Raw genomic sequence first — 24,722 nt, 5'->3', positions numbered from 1 at the left:
CTTTGGCAGGATGAGAGTAAAAGAGAAAAGAGGAGGGGCACGACACTGAAGCATCAGTGGGTGATGAGAAAAAAAGCAAAGGAGGGAGTGCCCACACTACACACACTTCACACTGCCTTCCAGAGCGCAAGGATTGCACCGGGAGTTATTGTTATCGTCGAGATTATTATGTTGCCGAGATGGATTGGCTTAACGGCACCGGACTGAACACGGTCATCCACCTCAATTCCTCCAATGGCTACTCACCAGCAGCTGTCGCCAGCATCGCCACCCTAGTAAGTTTCCTCATCTTGTTCACTGTGGTTGGCAATGTGCTGGTGGTGATCGCCGTGCTGACAAGCCGGGCGCTGAAAGCCCCCCAGAACCTCTTTCTGGTATCCCTGGCCACAGCCGACATCCTGGTGGCCACTCTGGTGATGCCGTTCAGTCTTGCCAATGAACTCATGGGCTACTGGTATTTTGGTAAAGTTTGGTGCGTCATCTATTTGGCACTGGATGTTCTTTTCTGCACATCTTCCATTGTCCATCTGTGCGCCATAAGCCTGGATCGCTACTGGTCTGTGACACAGGCAGTCGAGTATAATTTAAAACGGACTCCCAAGCGGGTTAAAAGCATCATCTTCATAGTCTGGCTTATATCTGCCTTCATCTCCTCGCCGCCGTTGATGTCTATGGAGAGAAACAAGGACAGAAGCGCTCAACCACAGTGTGAGCTAAATGATGACAGTTGGTACATCATCTCATCCAGCGTCGCTTCCTTCTTTGCCCCATGCCTGATCATGATCCTCGTCTATGTCAGGATTTACCAGGTGGCCAAAACCAGAACTAGGGGCATGTCAGAAAAGAAACGTGTGGACGGCGGTGAAGTTCAAACAGAGAACGGGCACTGCCAGTGTCCGCCCACTCCCAGTCACCGGACGGCCACTCAGGCACAAAACACAGAGGAGGCCGACCTAGATGACAGCTCTTCAACAGGGGGGAAAGGGGCCCGGATGCAGCCAGACTCCCCTCAAAGGGACCAGAGGATGCAGAGGATGGATTCTATGACCAAGCAGGCCGCATGTGCAGCCAGAGTGAGCAACAAAACCATGGGTATTTTTGCTTCGAGGAGGAAACGGAGAAGCTCCATCGCCCTGAAGAAACTCTCCCAAGCCCGGGAAAAGAGGTTCACGTTTGTCCTTGCCGTGGTCATGGGGGTATTTGTGTTGTGCTGGTTTCCGTTCTTCTTCAGCTACAGTCTGTATGCCGTGTGCAGAGAGGCTTGCAAGATTCCGGACGTACTCTTTAAGTTCTTCTTCTGGATTGGATACTGCAACAGCTCCCTCAACCCAGCTATATACACAATCTTTAATCGCGATTTCAGGCGTGCCTTTCATAGGATCCTTTGCAAGTCGTGTAAAAAGTCATTTTAGGGTGGCAACCTGAAGTCTCCGGTTTCTTGTTTCTCCCTCAACCCGGCAGATCACAACATCTTCCTATGTAACACAAAGTTGCAGGTTCAAGACCACATTATTCAAACACTGATATTGAAGTTTTGCACTATATTTTAGTGATCAACTTCAGGTGGGCTTTATAGATTACAGTATTCCCTGTGGATTTGAAAAAGGTCCTTTGAACCTGTCCTTTAGCAACAAACTGTTCAGCATGTTCAGGGACTTCTGTAAGACCACACAGTCATATTCTGCTGAACTTTGCAATCCACACCTACTTGCACATAACTTTAGACAGCACTTTACAGACATACACTAAAAGTCATTAAAATATTCCTGAAGGTTGTCTGCTTGTTTCAAGTACTGTTTCTGATGGTTTTCTTTAAAAGTATCGCATTTTCATGACCAAGTACAGAGGCGCAGTCTCCGTAGCTAGTTCTATTTCTGTATTCAACACTACTCAGGGCAGTCCGCACAATAGGGTGCGGGAGTCCTCTGCTTGCGGCTGAGTTAGGACAACTCAGACAAGCATACAAGTGTGCGTATTTAAAAATACGACAGAAGCAAAACTGAGTTTTGTTGTTTTTTATTGAAGTATTTATTACAAAGTAAAACAAAAAAGATAAAACAAAAATTAAAGGGCTAGTGCAAAACAGTTTGGCACATTTTACGTGTAATCCGTAATATAATCGTCAAAATCCTCATCCTCTGTTTCTGACCAAAACACCTTCGCTAAATCTCCATTAAAAGGTTCACTCTTTTCAGTTTCAAAATCACTTTCCAAAAGCTCAGACAACAGTCCCAGCAGACATGATAGCCCAAGAGTCGACAATCCATTCCTTTCATTATAATCCACTGTAATTTCTGTGTCACCGTAGTCCTGGTCGGGGTGGGAAAATGACACAGTCTTATGAAAAGAAAGCACCGAGATAATAACATTAACTTTTGAATTGCTTGACACTTTATGGCGTTAGCATATATGAGTACCACCGCAAACAATGCATAGCGTGTGACATCACCTGTCCGCTTCTGCGTGTGGCAAACTTGTGGCAATCATGGTAAAAGGCATAAAAAGCACAGGAAATAGCATACATGTCGCATTTATATACGATCTCACAAAAACATCAGATTTAACTTAAAAATGTCATAAGTTTTGACTTGTAAACGTGTTACCTCCCAATCTCAGAGGTGGGCACCCAACCCTAAGGCCGCCGAGCTGGTCTCAGTTATCAGCTTTACATGACAAACTGGGCGCGCTGGTGGAATTTGAAGAAAATCAGACTTTTATGTGCACCTTATGGTCATGAAAATACGGTACGGTAAAAAAGGGATAACTTTTATTGTCGAACTAAAGAAGTTCCTTGATTGGAATTGGACTAAAGAAAAAACGTATTTAAATTTGCTTAGTTTCATTTATCAGTGATTTTGCTCTGAGAAATAGAGGTTGCGTGAATGCAGCTATCATTTCCATTTGGTTGATGATCTGTTCTCCCTTTTCTGGCAAACCTGTTGAATAAACAGCATTTCTCCTGCTCCATACACAATAATTTGTCTTGTGTTGCGTCATAACCAATTAATCAATCTATTATAATGACCAATCCTAAAGAAAACTCTCCTGTAACAGTTTTAAGGAGTAAAAGCACCAACAAGAGGTGTGTGTGTATTTATTCATGTAAAACCAAAGCTAACCTTACTCCAAAGCAAACTCAATTCCTCTCAAGTTCACAACATCTCGGATGTGGGCACATTTTCCGTCCAAGCTTGGCACCACACCAAAACGGTTTCAATTTCCTGCCAGTTATTGGCTGTAGCTAGGGTGGATATATGGACTGGAGGCCATCATAACACATTAGCACTCGTTGGTCAAGCCCAATTCTGGTATTTGTGTACTTACTTGCTGTTCATTAATCTTTTGCAATAAGATGCTAACCAATTTAACAAGTTACAAATGTCCTTCACTCATGCTAAAACTGTTACGATAATAACAAACACAGTAAAACGTAAATTTATATTCAACCTTGGGAGATTGTTTCACAGTTCCACTGAGCAAATCTTAAAGTCAGGTTGTAGCATTACAACCTTGAGTACAACTGAAATATATTCAGCAAGCAAATCTTGACTACGAAAAGATCAAATCTCAAGAAATGCTACAGAGACTATGATTTTTTTTTAAATAGACAGAAACACTGTCTCATTATTTCTGCATGAGGCAAGACCGGGACGACATTTATAAATTTGAAAAAACAAAAAAACTAAACTGGTATCATTTCATGAACAATGAGGATTTACCCCTCAATCTCGTTCCCATTACATACCTCTGTCAAGCTTTTGTCATGCCTGTCATAAATGGAAGTCACATAGCGATTCCTTATGAGCTCAGATATACGCAAACTTTGGACACACTGTGAATCATTGCAGTGCGAAAGACATAATGTCCTTGAATCTGTCTTCTGTGTTGAGTGCTCTGCACTTCTGGAATCACTTTGACCTTGTGTTGGATGCATGGTTGTCTGACAAGAGTAGCAAGGATAAGAAATTGTCATGCTTCAGCAAGTACAATTTTATCCAGCAAGACATCTATGGATTTACCTTTGTAGTTCTCTCTGGTACTTCAATCCCTCATTTATTGTGATTATTGGGGACCAGAACCCCCAACAACATGCAAAAATACGCAATGTAGTAAACTATGCTGAGCCAAGCTCGCAGCAATAGTTAACCGTGGATAATGGATCAGGGATATAGCGGCGCTGTTCCTTTTAGGCCGGGAGAAATTGAAAAGAGAGCAACAACACATGACACAAATGTACCCCCTTTCTGAGCAATATTTGACCAGGGATATCGGAATTCGGCCAAAACAGTGTAGTTTATTTTAGGCAGGACATAATGGCACGCTTGAGCGGCCTGAACCTAAAGAAGTGTGGTGCCCAAATTGAGCATGACCAAGTGGAACCTTGAGAATCAAACATTGAGTAAGATTTTTTTTTAAAAAACAAAGTAAAAAACAAACAACAAACACATTATAGATAGGCCAGTTTCATCTCCTTTTTTATTTGATTTGACTCAAATGGAAGTCACTAATATAACACAACACATCTTTAAAAATGCATTTATAATGCAAGAACAGAATTTGCATAATAAAATCATCATGCAGAGGAGTGACTAACATCTACTGTCTGTCATATTTTCTGACAGCTAGCTGAGTAGTAAATAAATAATCAGGAACACTGCACACTGAGTTCTAGTGGCCTTTTTTGAAAAGTTCAAGCACATAGTGAGTTCATTTGGTACATCTTTTATAACATGTAAAGTCAAATTAGAAATAGGTTGAATTAAATATTTTATCTTTAACTGTATAGCAAGCTGATGGAAAATACACTAAAACTAGATTCATAAAATGTCAACCGGCAGCAACAATGAAATATTGTGGTATGGTTAAAGGAACAGTGTGCATTATTTGACCAGTAAATCTCCCTACTGAAAACAAGTGCTACAAAGCAAAAAGAAGAATCCAAAATATGGAGACTTAAAGAGACCAAACCTCACCATTTTCCTTCAAATTCAAGGTTCTGGGGCTATGGGTAGCAGCAAAATCACGGACAATAGGTGCAACACCATGTGGGTGAGGTTCATGTTATGTATAATAATTCTATATCTCATGACCTACGAGTATTTTTAAAGATGCATTTATATATGATAGTTAATCTTTTTTTGTTTTTAAATGTTGTTTTTTTACCAATAGGATGCTCTAAAAAAAACACTGTCTATTTGGCTCTCAATTATTGCACCAATATTTGCACCATTTAATAAATTAATTTACACTTTTAATAAAAATCTTGCCGTTTGAATAAACATGCCTATTAAGTAGTAGTGATTCAATTTCAAAAGAAAGTCAAACCACAAAAATGCATCTTGTTGAGTGTCTTTTTCTTCTTGCTGTTGACTGAAAACAGAATTATATTTTCTTAGGATGCAGGTCACAACCAATCACATCTCCGTTTTGTAAATTGTATACTGCACTCATAATACGTCTGTGCAAAGTTAATTGAACATGAAAAGCAATTAATATAATTTAATATTGTAAACTAAAACATTGGGTTGACTTTTAAACATTAGCGGCTTGTGATAACAATTTTGTGACAAATGAACCAACTTTCTAGATTTGACTGTCACACTTATTTGGATAAGCGGCAACTGGAGGGCGCTCCTGCTCCACTGTGTGTTCTGAGAGGGTAAAAAGGCATCTTATTGATTCTGCGTCTCAAAACCGTGTTTGCATTTTAGAATTACAATTTGCTTTATTGTCATCGATTACAACGTAGTGAACATACATGTGTTTAATAACGAGTTTAGACCTGGCATTCCAGGATGAACATGTAATACAAGAGAAAAATACAATAAACAATATGTTAGGATTAGCAATCCCTGAGTAGTAAGTGCATTAGAACAACAGTGTTATGAAAATACTGCAATGACATAATACAAAGAGTCGAGAGATAAATAAAATATTAAAACTAATTTCTTCAATACATAACCTTTATATATAGAGTCTCTCACGCTCCCTCTCTCTCTTGTGTATATATATATATATATATATATATATATATATATATATATATATATCCATTATCTGCACCGCTTAGGGTCACGGGGGGTGCTGGAGCCCATCCCAGCTATCTTGGGGCAGTGGGCAGGGGACACCCTGAACTGGTTGCCAGCCAATCGCAGGGCACATGGGGACAGACAACTCACTCGCTCATTCACACCTAAGGACAATTTGGACCATTTTTTTGGGGGGGAATGTGGGAGGAAACCGGAATATATATATATATATATATATATATATATATATATATATATATATATATATATACAGGGAGTGCAGAATTATTAGGCAAGTTGTATTTTTAAGGATTAATTTTATTATTGAACAACAACCATGTTCTTAATGAACCCAAAAGTCTCATTAATATCAAAGCTGAATATTTTGGAAGTTGGAGTGGGGCTTTTTTAGTTTTAGCTATTTTAGGAGGATATCTGTGTGTGCAGGTGACTATTACTGTGCATAATTATTAGGCAACTTAACAAAAAACAAATGTATACCCATTTCAATTATTTATTTTCATCAGGGAAACCAATATAACAGCTCAACATTCACAAATATACATTTCTGACATTCAAAAACAAAACAAAAACAAATCAGTGACCAATATAGCCACCTTTCTTTGCAAGGACACTCAAAAGCCTGCCATCCATGGATTCTGTCAGTGCTTTGATCTGTTCACGATCAACATTGCGTGCAGCAGCAACCACAGCCTCCCAGACACTGTTCAGAGAGGTGTACTGTTTTCCCTCCTTGTAAATCTCACATTTGATGAGGGACCACAGGTTCTCTATGGGGTTCAGATCAGGTGAACAAGGAGGCCATGTCATTAGTTTTTCTTCTTTTAGACCCTTTCTTGCCAGCCACGCTGTGGAGTACTTGGATGCGTGTGATGGAGCGTTGTCCTGCATGAAAATCATGTTTTTCTTGAAGGATGCGGACTTCTTCCTGTACCACTGCTTGAAGAAGGTGTCTTCCAGAAACTGGCAGTAGGACTGGGAGTTGAGCTTGAGTCCATCCTCAACCCGAAAAGGCCCCACAAGCTCATCTTTGATGATACCAGCCCATACCAGTACCCCACCTCCACCTTGCTGGCGTCTGAGGCGGACTGGAGCTCTCTGCCCTTTACCGATCCAGCCACGGGCCCATCCATCTGGCCCATCAAGACTCACTCTCATTTCATCAGTCCATAAAACCTTAGAAAAATCCGTCTTGAGATTTTTCTTGGCCCAGTCTTGACGTTTCAGCTTGTGTGTCTTGTTCAGTGGTGGTCGTTTTTCAGCCTTTCTTACCTTGGCCATGTCTCTGAGTATTGCACACCTTGTGCTTTTGGGCACTCCAGTGATGTTGCAGCTCTGAAATATGGCAAAACTGGTGGCAAGTGGCATCTTGGCAGTTGTACGCTTGACTTTTCTCAGTTCACGGGCAGTTATTTTGCGCCTTGGTTTTTCTACACGCTTCTTGCGACCCTGTTGACTATTTTGAATGTAACGCTTGATTGTTCGATGATCACGCTTCAGAAGCTTGGCAATTTTAAGAGTGCTGCATCCCTCTGCAAGATATCTCACTATTTTTGACTTTTCAGAGCCTGTCAAGTCCCTCTTCTGACCCATTTTGCCAAAGGAAAGGAAGTTGCCTAATAATTATGCACACCTGATTTAGGGTGTTGATGTCATTAGACCACACCCCTTCTCATTACAGAGATGCACATCACCTGATATGCTTAATTGGTAGTAGGCTTTCGAGCATATACAGCTTGGAGTAAGACAACATGCATAAAGAGGATGATGTGGTCAAAATACTCATTTGCCTAATAATTCTGCACTCCCTGTATATATATATATATATATGTATGTATATAAAAAATACAAAATATACAAATAAACAAACACTTAATAAAATCATTTAAGATTAATAAAGTGAAGTTTAACTTACTTCTGAAAGATGGGCTTAGAGAGTAGGGCTACTTCCTCCAACGTGGTAGAAAGTGGGCGAAAAAAAGCGTTCCAACCATTTTCTCAACCGCATCAAGCTTTTTTTTCCACTTTCATTTCAAAAGAAACGGCTTGCCTCCTCTTTATACTTCACACCAACCATTTTTAGAATGGATGCACAAGATATTAAACAATAAAAATGTCAAAATTCTGGAGATACAGTACAGAATATTTACCCACGAACTAGGAAGAGGAAGTGGATTTCTTCTTCGAGGTGGATGCTGGGTGAGTGGTGGAAAGGAGCACAACAGTACTGTCCTCTACTCGGAAAAAGGTGCACACAATACAAAATCTAACTTACAGCAATGTCCGGGTATTTTTCGACATTCCCAAAAAATTGTTCGTATCTACCGTTTTCGGTAAGTCGAATGGTCGTAAGTAGGAGAGCGCCTGTACATATATATAATATATACATATATATATATATATATATATATATATATATTGATTGATTATTGCTCCAGCGAAGGTCGGGGGCCCCGTCCCTGTGCGTTGAGCCGACCAGATGAACCAGGTTTTTCCAATGCTGGCGGTCTTGTGCCAGCTGTTCTGCATCCTCTACAGCAACTCCGTGTTGTTGGAGGTCGCCCGCAACCACGTCGAGCCATCGAGTGCGGGGTTTCCCTCGTGGTCGTCTCCAGCCTGCTGCCTTTGGGTCAAACTGGAGAATGGCTCGTGTCGGATGGTCTGGTGGTAGATGAAGGACATGGCCAAACCAGCGGGTGCGGCGTTGTGCGACCAAGGAAGATGCTCGGGGCTGGCACGTGCGGGCTCTGAGCTCTTTATTGGAGACTCGCTGGGGCCACCTGATGTTCTCGACGGTTCTGAGAGCCCTGCTATCAAAACCGTCGATTCTTGTGGCCAGGGTGTCGTTCAGGGGCCATGTTTCTGAGCCATAAAGCAGGATAGAGAGTACGGCGAGGTTATAAATGCGGAGCTTCGTCTTGCGTGCGATGGTCTGGTGCCGCCAGAGTGGTTTCCAGAGAGACTGCAGAGCAGATGCTGCCAGGGCTCTTCTGCGGAGAATCTCTGGTTTTAGGTCCCCATTGTGTGTCACCATGGACCCCAGATACACAAAGCTCTTGACATGCTCTACGATGTCGCTACCAATTTGGATGGGAGGTGGATCTGGTCCATCACCGACATACATGAACTTGGTTTTTGTCCAACTCACTTGGAGGCCAAGCCGCGCTGCCTCTTCGCTGTAAATGCCCAGAGCGTCTCTCAGCTGGCTGTAGGAAGTGCTGAGCATGATTGTGTCGTCAGCATACTCCAGGTCAGTCAGGTGGTAGTTGCCGAAAGACACTCCGGGGATGCGCTCACTAACCCTGAACATCAGATGGTCGATGATGCAATTAAAAAGGTCGGGAGCAGCCACGCAGCCTTGACGAACGCCGCTGGAGATAGTAAACCAGTCGGAGTCAATGCCGTTGATACGGACACAGCTCTCTGCGTTGCTGTAGAGTAGCTTGAACAGGGCTATGATCTTGGGTGGTGCTCCGAAAGCTTGGAGGATGTTCCACAGTGAAGAGTGGCAGACTGTGTCAAAGGCGGCCTTCAGATCAATGAATCCGATATATAGATGGCGATCTTTACGGAATTCACGGGTCTTCTCTATCAGCAAACGGACGGCAGAGATGTGGTCCGTTGTGGAGCGGTTGGGCATAAAGCCAGCCTGCTGGGGACGGCGGCAGCTTCTGATTGCTGGAAGGGCATGGCTGAGCAAGATCCTGGTAAAGACCTTGCCCGGGTATATATATATATATATATATATATATATATATCTCATCTCATCTCATTAGCCGTACCGCTTATCCTCATTAGGGTCGCGGGGTATATATATATATATATATATATATATATATATATATATATATATATATATATATATATATATACATACACATAACGGCACCCGCTCGTTCAAACCACTCTGATTCAAACATACCACCTCAAAGCCTTGGTTCAAGTTTAGTCTGACATGTATCAGTGTCGGTAAAACAACAATAAGTATAAATAATGGAACTTATTTTTCTTTCTGGGCGGCATTAGCGCAGGAGGTAGAGCGCTCGTCTTGGGATCAAGATACTGAATCCCTAATGCCCCCAATAAGCAGGTTGGACGCCTTGCATGGCTGCACAGCCACTATTGGTGTGTGAGTGTGTATGAATGGGTAAGTGTGAAACACATTGTAAAGCGCTTTGGGAAGTCTTCATTGACTTGAAAAGCGCTATATAAATGCAGACCTTTTTCTGTGCAGCCCGGTACCAAACTACATAAGGCGGTACCAGTCCACAGCCAGGTGGTTGCCGACCACTTGACTACAACATCTAGTGGTCAAATAAGAGACACATTCTCTTTGATAACAAAAAATTATATAATTCCGGCAACAGTGCTGACCCTGCATGTTAGGGCAAAAAGTGGTACCACCCGATTAAGAGGAACAAAAAGAGAAAATAACAAACTCAATAATAGGCTATTTACAGAAAATGACTGACCACATTTTCCAGTGTAAAATCTACACCACAGTCAACACAACAAAACAGTGTTTTAACAGCATCTGTGGGAATGCATACATGCCAAACCTACGGTACTGTAAAACGTTTCAACGTGGTAGCCATCCCGAAGCCCTGCCCACACGTTGACCTATGAAATTGCAGCAGGGTTACGGGCAACAGTCCACTTCCAAGTGAGCTTTGGAGCCATGCGGCTGGCAGGGAGTTACAGGAGGACACGGCAAGGAATATGAGCAAGGAGGACGGATCCAGTCGCAGCACTTCTTTTAACTTTACTATCGACAGCATCCTTAACTTGAGGCCGGGGAAGGATGAAACTCAGGGTATTGAGGATGAAAAAAATGCTTTTGTTGAGGTGTGGGATGCACCGAAGCGGAGAGAAAATGGATCACAGGAAACAGGTGAGTGAAAATATTTCCCATAAGTACTTTGGTCATATTAAAAAAAGCATATTTTTCCCACTGTAAGTCACATCGGAATATAAGGCGCACCCCAAACAATTTTCTTATAAAGGCAAACTGGACAATAAGCGCATGGAATGAAAACAACAGTAAGGGCCAGGGTTGCACCAAAAAATAAATACATAAAGTATTGGTGTATTATCGATTCATTGAGATATATTGCTGATCCCAATTGCCAAACATTGAATAGAACGACATTCGAAACCAAATCGCTCCATTGAGAATGCCACATCCTATCCACTAGACCACCAGAGATACAGATGACACACAAAAAGAAAGGCGTTGGGTGTTATCTCATTATCCCACTATTTGTATACATAGTACTAGAGACGAATGTTTGAGAATGGAGAAAACAGAAAGTACAGGGGAAACAAATCTTTGGCGCATCTGGTGATGAAGCGAACTTTTGTCAAGTCATGTTTATTTATATAGCCCTTAATCACAAAGGGTTTGAAAAGGCTGCACAGACCACAGATTATTGCAAACCACAGACTAATTATTACACTATTCCCTGATCTAAAACCTACATGAGGGTAAGGAAAAACTCAAAAACCTCAACATGAGGAAAATGAAGAAACTTCGAGAAGGGACCGAACAGGAGGTAATCCCCCTTCCATAATGACCAGGCTGCAGTAGATGTTGTAATAGCAATTAATACACAGATATCATCAACAGAAAATATAGGTCATTCATAAGCTATATAATAGAACTGTGTTTTAAGTCCAGATTTAAACAGTTCCACTAATGTTGCAGATCGAATCTCAGGAGGAAGAGCTTTAAAGGATATTAAATTAATACATTGTAAAATGCATGGTTATTGTGTTCATGGTTTACAATGTCACAGTTCTTAGTTTGAGCTGACAAAAAAAGGAAACAAAATGTTATACTGATTTTCAATCACTCTGTTTTCTCCATTTGTTTCTGGCACTGGGACTTAAAATAGTGTGATAATAGGATAAGAGCTAATGCCTTTCGATACGCCATCTTTGTCCATCGCCTGGCGGTAAGAATTTGGCTGCCGCTATTCAGGTTCGATCCCCATTGCCACCTTTGTTATGTAATGGTGGTCAGCAATATTTTTCGACTTATGGATAATTAAACAAATATGGAAATTTGCCGGTATGCATTTCCAATTTTTTCCGTACGTAAGGCCCATCAAATTAAAAGGCGCAAGTTTAAATTTTTGACCAATTTGAGGTTTTTAGATGCACCTTAAAGTCCCTAAAATACAGTAATATAGATAAGTGCTTTTCAAGTGCCGCAAGAATTTTATCTCTTAAAAAAAAAATAATAATAATAATAATTTGTTGCATCTCTTCAGAATCTTTCTTCCAGTGATCAGCCTGTTAATCTTGTCATTTATTCATATCAGTCAATGGCAGCAAATTACTTCTTCTCTTTGTTTTTAATACTAATTGGTCATAAGATAGAGCAAGGAAATATATTTTATGACTGACTTTGTTTTAAACAGCTTTTTAAGATTGCATGCAAAACATAGTAAAATAAATCAGATATAGTAAAATTCTTAAACATTTTTTTGCTGGTTTTCATTATTATTTTTTAACTAAAAAAAACAGAAAAGAACATAGTAAGAAAAATGTTCCACTGGCAGCCTATTTTTGCACATTTTAAGGATTATTTTTGTTATTTTTTCTGAAAAAAATGATCAAAACAATGTAAAAGATGTACAATGGGCCTCAAGATTTATCAATGACAAAAAGTGGGCCTCCGACCAAAAAAGGTTGTGAAAAAATTATATCAATAATCCCCATGCTGGTCCTCAGTTTGAGACAAAAGTGCTATGAAAGGTGTCAAATTGTTTTTTAAATAATGTGTTTGAATGGAATAGAATAGAATAGAATAGAATAGAATAGAATAGAATAGAATAGAATAGAATAGAATAGTCTTTATTTTCATTGATAACAACGTAGTGAACATTGTTTACAACAAGATTAGACATGGCACTCCGCAATAAACATGTAATAAAGACCAAAATAAGACAAAAAGAATCTCAGTACAAATAGGCAAACTATTTAGAAGTTACTGTTCTCAGAGACTGGCAAATTTGTAAGTACATTGCACGTGCATTGAAAAATAATGCAATAACATTTAGCAGAAAAAAAAATCCCAAATATCAAAAAAGATACAAATAACCATTTTTCTATTAATAGGCAACATATAATAAAATACTTCAAAGATAAAAATGAGATAAAAAGAATATTAGGTTTAATAGGAAAATATTTAAAAAGTGTTGCTTGGAGACTGATTTACCATTATATAAAATCATATTAAAATAAAGAGAAATGTAGAAATAAAAGTCACTTCTGTAGTGTTTTGCTGAAATGAAATAACAATATATGAACTGGAAAAGTGTTTTGACAGCTGAGGGGACTGGAACAAGCTTCGGCTTTTTACCGTCAGCCCTCTTTTTTCTTTTTTTAAATCATGTATGAGCAGCAAAAATAAAAACATGCAGAAAATTTGGATGAACAGAGGGGGGAAAAAAACGTTAATCTATCAAGAAAGTAGGCCCTTTTCTACTACAACGTTTTACGCCCTATATAATTATAAAATTTATTTCTGTAATATCATTATCACTGTCATATTTTTATAATGATCTGGATTCCATTTTTACCACAATTATCTCTAATCATTACTTGAAAAGAGAGATTCAGTCATTCAAATTTAAAACATATATTTATAATAATAATAATAATAATAATAATAATAATAATAATAATAATAATAATAATAATAATAATAATAATAATAATAATAATAATAATAATAATAATAATAATAATGATGATGATGATAATGATAATAACAGAACACATACTTGAACTGAGTTCCCCTGGCTGGTTTATGGATTGTCTCTGTCTAATCTTTTTAGTTTGCTGACGGATTCCAGGTTGATTTTGATTCCAGGTTCTAAAGCAAAATATACTTCTAATTATACAAAACAATGCAGGATGAGTACATAATAAAAACATGATGTACCCAACCAAATTGGGTAAATGGAATATAAAGTAAAAGAGATACTTTACATATTTCAAAAATAAAATACTAACAATAGCAGACAAAATATTTGATTTGTTTCAACAATAAAACGTATTACCGTAATTTCCACACTATAAGGTACACCAGATTATACAGCACACCCCTCAAAAAAATTTATTTTGTGAAATACATTCAAATCTATTTTATAAGAGGGTGCTTGTGTTTAAATAAAATGAAATGTACAGGTCATAGTAATGTACAGTAACATGTTGTATGAATGCAAATTGAGGAAATATCAAAGACTCTGCAGAGATTAGAATATTAGCATATTTTGATCAATGAGATGTTTTTGGGGAAGAAAATGTGTCTTGTTTGTAGACAATTTTGTAAATTTGAAAATTATATTCCAGTCCAAGCATTAGAAAATACAAAATATCATCAGTGTCACGTGAAACAAATGAATCTCAATTTTTTATAACGTTTTTTTTTTTTGCTTGTTTTTATGATGATGTTTTATATATTCCAAAAAGGGGGGAAAAACGTTCATCAGAAAGCATTGTTTTGTCTTTCTGTTCTGCTGTATTTTAAAATACTCCATTTTATAAATCCCTATGGTTCGTAAAATAATAACTTTTCAATGTCAAATCAAGTCATGTATATTTATATAGCCCTTAATCACAACGAGTCTCAAAGGGATGCACAGACCACAGATTATTGCAAACCATTATTAAACCATCCCCTGATCTAAAACCTACATGAGGGGAAGGTAAAACTCAAAATCCACAACATGAGGAAAATGAAGAAACCTTGAGAAAGGACTGCACCTATTGATTCCAGGTTCTAAAGCAATTTCAAAATCAAACAATTGATAAATTATGATTGAAAACAAATTAAAATTAATTGTTTTAATTTGTGAGAACAAAAACAGTTTTACTTTTTAGCGTTTGATTACAAATAGCAAAATACTGTACACATCTCCAATTTAGTCATTTTTTATATATTTTTTGCCTTTATATAGAGCCGATAGATTCGTTTTAATTAGTGAGGATGAAAAAGTCTGGAAGGCAAGACAAATGCATTTGATTTTTTTGGCATTTGATTACAAATAGCAAAATACATATCTATATTTTTGTTCTTTTGTATTGTTTGTTTGCCTATCACTTTGAATAATAAGGAATACATCACTTGGGTCTTTCATATTTTCGAAGAAAAGCACACTCTGAGGCAAGGGAGTTACGTCCTTTACCTTTAAGATATAGTAAAGGCTCAAAGGTCATGGGTTCAAATCCAACGCCCAGCCTTCCTGTGCAGAGTTTGCATGTTCTCCCTGTGCTTGCGAGGGTTTCCTCCCGCCACTCCGGTTTCACCCCACAGTTCAAAAACATGCATTCCAGGATAATTGGCTGATCAAAGAATTAAGAAGCGATGTGACTCATTCGTTTTATCAGTAAGCATATACATACTGCATCTCCATTCCAGCCTCCTTTCTATTTTGCCTTCATGATAATGTTGGTCACGAACCAAGAACAGTCCAGAGTTGCGTCCTCATTGGTGCCCCGAGGACCCATGCGGTTAAAAGATCCGTCAATCGTCACCCGAAAATATTTACATTTGAACAACAACAACAAAAAACTAAAAATAAGCAAAGAGTTGAGATATGTTTTTTTGACATGACAGTGATGATGTGTTAATCAGAAAGGAATGTTTTTCTTTAAAGCTGTATTAATTACATGACATACTATGAATGTTTTTTTTCATTTTTCAATATATTTTTTCAAATCAAAGAGTTTAAAAATAAAAATAATTTAGATCTGTTTAATTATTTTTTTCATTGAAAACAAAAAAAGAAAAGTATTTTAGTTTTTCTAATGTTTGACAAATAGTAAAATACCTTTTCTGTCCATTTTTGTTTTTGGGATTGCTATTCAAAAAGTAAAGACAAAAATATCTCATTTTTCATTTGTCGTGGCTCTTTTTTAGGCAAACTACAAACAAAAAAACTCAAGCACAAGTCAACAAAAGGAAGCCATGCAATAATATACTGTAATACACAACCATGTAACCAAAGAAAATAGGAAGCTATCAGCTGCCTACCACCTCCTCTGTTGGCTGCGGCTGCATCGGCTCGCTACAACGGGTCAGGTGTATCGACATTTCGTTCTTACAAAGAATGACAATACAAAGGAAATTAAATTAAATTAAATTAAATTATTAAATGTTTTTCTTGCAGGATGAATATATTCAAATCAAAACAAGAACACAAATGGGAAAAAGAAAAAATAAATTACATTTCAGACGTGCAGTTATGCCGCTGGAGACCCCCGTAACATCCATCCATTATCTGCACCGCTTATCCTCAGTAGGGTTGCGGGGGTGCTGAAGCCCATCCCAGCTAACATCGGGCAATGGGCAGGGGACACCCTGAACTGGTTGCCCGCCAGTCACAGTGACATACATTTCAAATTTAGACCTAGGAAGAATTTGGACCGGCCAGCTAACCTAACATGCATGTTTTTGGGAATGTAGGAGGAAACCGGGGTGCCCGGAGGAAACCCACGCTAGCACGGAAAGGACATGCAAAGTTTTTAAGCAACTTTAGTGCTTACATAAAAGACATATCCATTGACTTTAATTTTGAATGTCTTAAAACTAATTTGATTAAATGGTCTATGTATAACACAAATACGGGATGAAATATAATATGTAAATGTATATGTGTGCATGCATGTTTACCCGTAAACACATTTATCAAAATTGGGTATTGCCTAATTTTCTTATTTCCTCATGTATTGCTGAGGTATTGGAGTCAAGAGTCAACATCGTGATACAAAAAGTCCACTCCCATCAATCATTTTTTGCCTTGTAGCCCAGCCCCTTCAGCTTTTTTTTTTTAACCAAATGTGAACCCCTAACACATTTGCCAATAGCTTTGCCCACGCCGATCTAAACAATTCCAAAAATTAATTCCTTTTCAGACGGCATAATGGTGTTTCAATGTTGTACGAGAATTTTGGACCTTGAAGTTATGGATTTTTCTTAGACCACATGTGTCAAACGCATGCCCCACAGGCCAAATGTGTGGAACGCCACATCATCTACTGTGGCCCTAGAGGCGTTTAAATGACAGAGCATCTAAAAATAAACAAGTCAAAAGAGTGCTTTGACCAAAGACTACATTTCCCAAAATACCTGTCAAATACGATATTTGCAATGTGATGGCTCGGCGCCACTACATGGCAGCATTTCCATAGTCACGCCAATGAGTGAAATTGAGGAATAAATTATCCTGAAAATGTTCAAGAAGCCTTTTCTATTTTTTTACACAGTGATACCTTTATTCAAGAGATTGATTTGCTTCCAGATAACGCTCACAGTTTCTTGTATCTCGAGCAAATTTTCCTGATATGAAATAACTGAAAACCAATTCATTTGTTCTAAAAACCCAATTTAGTACTAAAAACAGGGACCTGATATTTTATGTAGAAACAATTTTGAGTGTTTCAAACCCAAGTTGATGAAACAATCTATTTAAAAACAAATATAAAGAAATAAAACATGTAGATGTCCATATTATTTAATAAATTTAAAAAAATTGATAGGCGTCCAGGATCGCCTCCTTGGCCAAATTTTTTAACCCAATGTGGTGCCGATTCCAAATCGTTGCCCAACCCAGCCTCAAATGATGGGTGTCTGCTTTGTAGAGAAACAGCTGTCGAATATTTTTTTTGTTTGGAGGTGCTTTGTACACTAATAATCAAGATTTCATTTTGACTATGTCTTCAAGTTTTAATATGTTTGATTTTGAAAACTGTTTGTTGGTATCCTAATATTGTGGACATTGACCCATCCAGCCCTCAAAACGGCAACAGAAGCACAGCCCGCCACCTCCAGCTCCGGCACAGTGGTATGCAAAAAGAAGACACGTACCATCTTCTCCAAGAGGCAGATCTTCCAGCTGGAGGCCACGTTCGACATGAAGCGCTACCTGAGCAGTACCGAAAGAGCGGGCCTGGCCGGAGCGCTGCAGCTGACGGAGACCCAAGTGAAGATCTGGTTCCAGAACCGACGCAATAAGCTCAAGCGACAGCTGTCTTCTGAGGAAGACCGACTTGCTGGCGCACCCGTGCACGGAGATTACAATGGGAGCCAGTGTCTGTTTCCCATGGCCTTTCCTATGTTCTATCCAAACACAGTGTACTTCACTAACACGGCCAATTGTTTCGGACTTTTTGATGCAGACAGATGAGTAGAGCAGTGGGTTCGCCTTGAATGAGTCAAAACTGCAACTGAATTATTTTGTGAATGCATGCAGGCAGAGGATTTTTCATTGATTAAAAAGGACCTTAACAGTGTAGCTCCATAAGGCCAAGAGGACGAATGACTTTGGGAAGTGACATTTTTTGAGCTTGTCATGAAAGTCAGCAAATAGTTTCAAAGTAAAGGACATGTGTCGAGATAATCAGAATCTTTTTCTGACTCAAACGGAATGTGGTGCAAAAACACCATTGCTTCAGTGCATAATACGCAAAGCATCCATACAAATGTTAATTGTACATAATGGGATTTAGTTGAAGTGTATTAAAAATATTGTTACACTTTCAAATATTTCTAGGATTTTTATTTTTTTATTTTACTCATATTCAACAGATAAACTACAGTATTCCTATTGTGTGAAATTGATAATTGTTGTTTAAATACGCAGTAAAAAAGGTTTAATAAACACTAATCATGAAAAATAATTCAAAGGAAGCTCAATGACATAGTATCTGGTAAATATTAATTTTAAAAAGGATTACAAATCGCCAATTCTATAATAAATTCCCAATTTATTTTTTTCTACAAGATTTATAAAAAGCATCTTGTTATCCCGTAGCTGCTAAATATTGAAAATTGTAATTCAGAATGGATAAAGAGGACTTTTTCCCACTAACATTTAAGATCACCAATTTAAGGTTAAAAATGGTTCTTTGACAATTGTATTACTTGAAAAAGATGCAAGTAACAAAGCAGTGATCATTACTTTATTGTAAAAATTTAGGATGAGGATACATTTATAACATTTGTAAAAATCAATCTATTTGTAAAAATCATCATTTTCAATCCAAAGAATTAACAAAGAAAATGTGTATTTAGTAATTTGCTATAAACTGGTGCAGTAAACTTTGGAATATTATTTGATAACACTATTATTTGTTTTAAATTATTTTCACAATTTCATCATGGCAAAGTTGTCCCCATTTCTCATTTAATATTACAGAAATCCGGTAGTAGTGAGCTTTTTTCAATTTCTAATGCATTTAAAAGCTGTAAAAATACTGCCATGGCAATTTTTGTCTAGGCATTTTCCCTCTACTTAAAAACTGTCATTGTGCAAACCTTCATAAACTATAATGGTCCACCTCTTTAAGAAATATGAAGAAAAATAATGAAAAACAAGGGAATACTGTATTAGAAATATTTATAAAAGTACATAAACACATCAACAAGGGTATTTAATCAAAACTGTTTAGGCAATTTCCCTCTTCATTGAAGTGTGATACTCAATGAAGCTGATGCAGGAATTCGGCTATTTCATTCGAAAGAGAGGATGAAATCAAGTTGATGTGCCTGTGCTCTGAGGGCAATTCACTCAAAAGGGACACGAAACTTGAGATCCTAAACAAGAGCCCATTCATTAGGAGGCGAAAGAAGATCGCGACCTGGGGGCACGTCGGCCCTCCTCACAACCTTTCAGGGAACTTATCGATCGGTCGCAAACGATGGACATCGTGGTCTGCGGTGTCAAAGGGTCTTTGGAAATTGAATGGGGTCTGAGGGATTACCAGCTAGGCGTTATCAGATGAAAGGCGACATGACTGAGGCCAAAGTTTAAACATGCTCTCCCCAAAGACACCAAGTACATGAGAAAGACACAAAAAAAGTCATAAAAATGCATCTCACTCGTTTAATGCCGCTAATGGGGACGAGAACCCCTCACGATATGAGAAAATTCACAAAGTTACCTTCCCATTTCTTTGCAGCAATAGTCGACCGGGGATTCTGGAGCACTGCTGTACAGATACTGTTCATTTAAAGTGGTAAAAAGAGCCCCCATTTGTGACACAAATAAGCTCTCCCAGGCTCGCTCTGAGCAATAATCTACCGGGGTTATTGGATTGAGTCCTTAACCGTGCATTTGATTTTAGGAAGGCCAAAACAGCATGCCTCCTGACAAAAGTGCCTTCTGCCAGTTCTCGCTCACAGTAATATGAGATAGTGGATCATGTCTGCACATGTGCAGTTCATTTTAGGGGGAAATACAGAAATGCCCCCCAAAAAGCTACCAGACCAGACAAAAATGCGCTCTGTAAACCTTACTTGCAGCAATATGTGCAAGTGCAGTTTATTTTAGGCGGGAATACAATAACGCCCATAAAAAAGCAGAAAGACCCAACAAAAATGCGCTCCGCTTAACCCGGCGCGCAACAATACGCGATCGGGGTTTAATGTAATGCAGCCAAAAACAAGCATTTTATTTTAGCGATCAGGGAATAAGGTATCGCAGCCGCACAAGTGCATTTCATTATATGGAAAGTAAGTCTTACAAATTTTACACATTTTCTGACACATTGTGGAAAAAAATACAATCAATATTTCAAGTTTTTTTTTTACAATGCTAAAACAAAATAAACTTTTAAAATACAGAGATTCATATGAAAATGTTTTACTTAATACCATTCATCAAAAAAACTAAAAAACATTTAAATAAAATATTAAATAGGTTGTTGCTGCTTGTTAGTTTAAAATGTGTGATATAAATGGACATTTTTTGATTTCTGGCTGATGGCTCACTATGCCACGTTTGTTTATCATTAATAGTACTGATAATATTGTTGTTAAGCCAATAAGTGGACATATGTTGGCCTGTACCACTATGACACATATGACACCCGCTGGCTCTTAAAAGAGATTTCAGAAACGATCGTGAGGTGTTTCCAAGACGAGCATACATGCAGGGATCGATAGCACATGGGAGGAAACTGATACTTGACACTAATGGAGAGTGGGAATTGTAAAAGAGGTTGGAATTCATATTGATACCGACATCACAGGCCAAGTTGGGCTCCAAGGGGGCAAGAGTAGAACAGGGTCACAGGTTGCTTGGACAGCCTAGCTCCTCCTAATGGAAACTTATCGACCGATGAACATGTAACCAGCAGGCACAAAGTCTGACTTTGTCAAAAAAAAAAAAATCAAAGTCTTTCTTCATCTAATAGTAGTACAAAAAACATTTTCCAAACTACAGACCGAATTCTCTAAACAGAAAGAAGAGAGCAAGGGTTATGGATGTTGTCACAACAACAGAAATGCATCATTATTCATGAGGGAGGTTTTTTGCCTTTTAGCCCCAGGCAGAAGCCGCTACCACTAATGCGACACATGCTACAGATTAGCTCTGTGCAGCTAGCTCGACTGTTTGATCTGAAATCCACAAATGGATGCAAGGTGAAGAAACGGCGGTGTAATTATGATGGATGATGACAAAAAGCGGAACACTATTACCTAATAGCCTTTATTAGCAACCACAAAGGTGTTTGCTTCGGCTTCCTTCTTTGTCAGAGGTCGCAAACCGCCTGATGAAAAAGGTTTTTCAGTCTTCCATGCAGTGGGAAAGGATGTCTTCAAACTAAATTAATCATTTTAGTAACCCATCCATCGATTATCTGGAACGCTTATCCCCAGTAGGGTCGCGGGGGTCCTTGAGCCCATCACATTTTAATAAATATGATAAAAATGTAATAAATGTCTCTACATATAAGACAATGTTTAAAATGTTTTTTCAGCATTTTCAGTTTTTGAGATTTGGTCTTACTGTAAATTCAATTATGAAAAAAAAAACATTTTATGTTTATTCAGACATTTGTTTTTTTCTCGCCTGCTTACAAGAAAAATGTGGTTTGACTAACAAACACCTGCAAAAAAGAATGCATAAGATGACATTGTTGGATTATTCTGACTATGTATAATTGTTGTACTTTAGTTCTATGTTTGTATCATGGTCACTATTTAAACATCATGTTGCTGACATGCTTTTTGTAACTTAGAGGATAAAAAAAGAAAGCTCACGGAAGACTTTAGAACAGGTTGGCTTTTGTATGGTCCTCTTTGTGTTCTCCTTGCAAGCTCAAAATGCATTATGTCTTCTCTCCTTGTTCTGAGAGTCTACTAACCTATTAAAGTGTCATTTTTATAAAATATTTACATTGAAAATTCTAGAAATGGAAAGTAGCACCATGCAGAATACAACAGGCTTTTATTAATAGTTTTTCTCATGAAATGATTGACTTAAAAAAAACATTACCAACTAAATCAAACTGATTGATACTGGATTTATTTAGTTACTTGTTTGGGCTAAAATATCAATAATGAGAAATTTAAAAAATGCTGATCAATGTTATTCCGCAATGAAAACATTATTTTGATGGACTACCAAAGTACCGTAAATTCCGGACTATGGAGCGCACCCGATTATAAGCCGCACCCACCACATTTTAAGAAGAAAAACGATTTTGTACTTACACAAGTTGCACCTGTATATAAGCACCTGTGTATAAGCCGCATGCGCCCACATTAAACAAATAACACAAACACAAAATTAACCCAGACCCGACTTTATGTCTGGCGATTGAAACTGAATGTCCTTCATTAAAGTACACAGTCCAAGAATCACAGCCGGCATTATTAATGAAAAATTATGCCGGTACTTAATGTTTGATGCAGACCGGCAGAGTCCGGGTCCCGTTGAAAGTAAGCCAAAGAAAAAAGTGTATATTTCCAAAGGTAAGGGTGGGAAAAATATATATCCACTATTGTCCGCCGTGTCCACAAACACTCACCTTTACCGGTCCCCACTTCCCGTCAGCCAGCTATGTTACGCCCCTTCTTTTTAATTCGCCCGTCCAAAACATATCAGAATAAGTGTCCAAAATAAATACAAATAAATACATTACATAAATATACAGTTGCAAATACATATTATACATGGTTACACATATTTACAAAGAAAGACGGTACATTGAGAGAGTTTTCAAAGCTTTAATGATAAAAATATAACTTTCATCCGGGCATTTAATGGTAGCAACACGCTAGCAACACGCTCGCAACACAGTAAACGGGTCTGTTAAAAAAAACATACCCTACTTGTAAAAATCACGGTAAACCGTCCTCATCTTCCTCCTTAGAACTGAAGCCATCAAAGTCGTCTTCCTCAGTGTCAGAAAGAAACTTTGTCGTATAAACGTTGTCCCACGCTCCCGCAGCCTCACTGTCGCTGGTGTGCCCTCCTCTCCGTCAAGGCTTTTCGGAACCCGTTGATGATGGTGGATTTTTTGATGCTGCCCCAAGCTGTCAGGATCCACTGGCAGACTGGCGAAAAAGTTGCCTTTCGCATGCGGCCAGTTTTAGTGAAGTTGCAGTCTTCCTCGGCGCATATATTCCACCGGTCTAAATCTTACTTTTTGTACTCGAGCGCCGCTGGCGGCCATTAGAAAAATTACATAAATTGGCCGCATCACTGAATAAGCCGCAGAGTTGAAAGTTTGGGGGGAAAAGTAGCGGCTCATAGTCTGGAATTTACGGTAATAGCTTTTCATGGTGAATAGATAATAATTTACAAATTTACAAAAGCGTGTAAAAAATATGTTGATTAATAATTTTGCATAACATGATAATTTTGAGTAAGGATATTGTCACGGTTGGCCTGGCGCCCAATTGGCCCCGCCCATGTGGCGCCAGCTGCGGCTCGTTGACAGATTGGCCTCCCTTCTATTTAAGCTCAGTGCTCTCACTTTTTCAGTCCGTCAACGAACCTCTGCACCCGCAAGACGTGGGTTTTGACTCTAGCCAGTCTCCTGCTGGTTTCCTGTCTGGTATTGTAAGCATCTATTTTGTCCTGTTTAATATCGATTTTCAGTTTAGTTTTCGTCTAGTTTGTCCTGTTTAATTTCGATATCCAATTTTAATATCAATCCTGTCAGTCCCGTCTTGTTCGATACCGACCCCATCTGTCCGATATCTCATTAGCCGTACCGCTTATCTTCAGTAGGGTCGCGGGGGGCTGGAGCCCATCCCAGCCATCTCCGGGCAGTGGGCAGGGGACACCCTGAACTGGTTGCCAGCCAATCGCAGGGCACACGGGGACAGACAACTCACTCGCTCACACCTAGGGACAATTTGGACCGGCCAATTCACCTGAAATGCATGTTTTTGGAATGTGGGAGGAAACCGGAGTGCCCGGAGGAAACCCACGCAAGCACGGGGAGAACATACTAACTCCGCACAGGAAGTCTGGCGCTGGATTTGAACCCACGCAGGAGGTTCCCATGACATAAACTGTGCCGCACAAGCGCTAACCACTGCGCCGCCGTGCTGCCCCTGTCCAATATCTGCTCGTGCAATTGGTATCAGTCTCGTCAGCTGCTGGCATCCTGTCATTCCACGCCAGACTGCCGCCCAACGATCGCCGAATCACTGGCGTTTGAGTTAACGTGCATGACTGCTCCATTTCCCGTAAAATAAAAGCTTGCGTGAGAAACGTCACGCATTTGAATTCTCCTCCTGTTCTGGTTCATATCAGATATTTTTTAGACATCGACATTTTGATAATTAATGTTCTATTAGAATGTTGTATTCCAGTTGTTTTAGTATAACTTTTGATAATAATTTGCTCGTAGCACGGCTGC

The 24,722-nt window shown here is 38.8% G+C and overlaps 2 protein-coding genes across 2 annotated transcripts; both read left to right on the top strand.

Moving 5' to 3' along the window:
- Positions 1-120: 120 nt before the first annotated feature.
- Positions 121-2,971, top strand: LOC148357024 (alpha-2 adrenergic receptor-like). The gene has a single exon (XM_088347177.1). The coding sequence runs from the start codon at positions 180-182 to the stop codon at positions 1,410-1,412; it is 1,233 nt and encodes a 410-aa protein (XP_088203303.1). The 5' UTR covers positions 121-179; the 3' UTR covers positions 1,413-2,971.
- A 7,798-nt stretch (positions 2,972-10,769) lies between these two features.
- Positions 10,770-18,530, top strand: LOC148357023 (homeobox protein MSH-A-like). The gene is made up of 2 exons (XM_088348236.1): positions 10,770-10,941; positions 17,853-18,530. Exons 1-2 carry the CDS (start codon positions 10,770-10,772, stop codon positions 18,245-18,247), a joined length of 567 nt encoding a protein of 188 aa, XP_088204362.1. The 3' UTR covers positions 18,248-18,530.
- The last annotated feature ends 6,192 nt before the right edge of the window (positions 18,531-24,722 follow it).

This window comes from Urocampus carinirostris, chromosome 11 (assembly GCF_059441175.1).
Source record: "Urocampus carinirostris isolate Australia breed hairy pipefish chromosome 11, RoL_Ucar_1.0, whole genome shotgun sequence".
Lineage (NCBI taxonomy): Eukaryota > Metazoa > Chordata > Actinopteri > Syngnathiformes > Syngnathidae > Urocampus > Urocampus carinirostris.
This window is presented reverse-complemented; position numbering and strand designations above follow the sequence as displayed.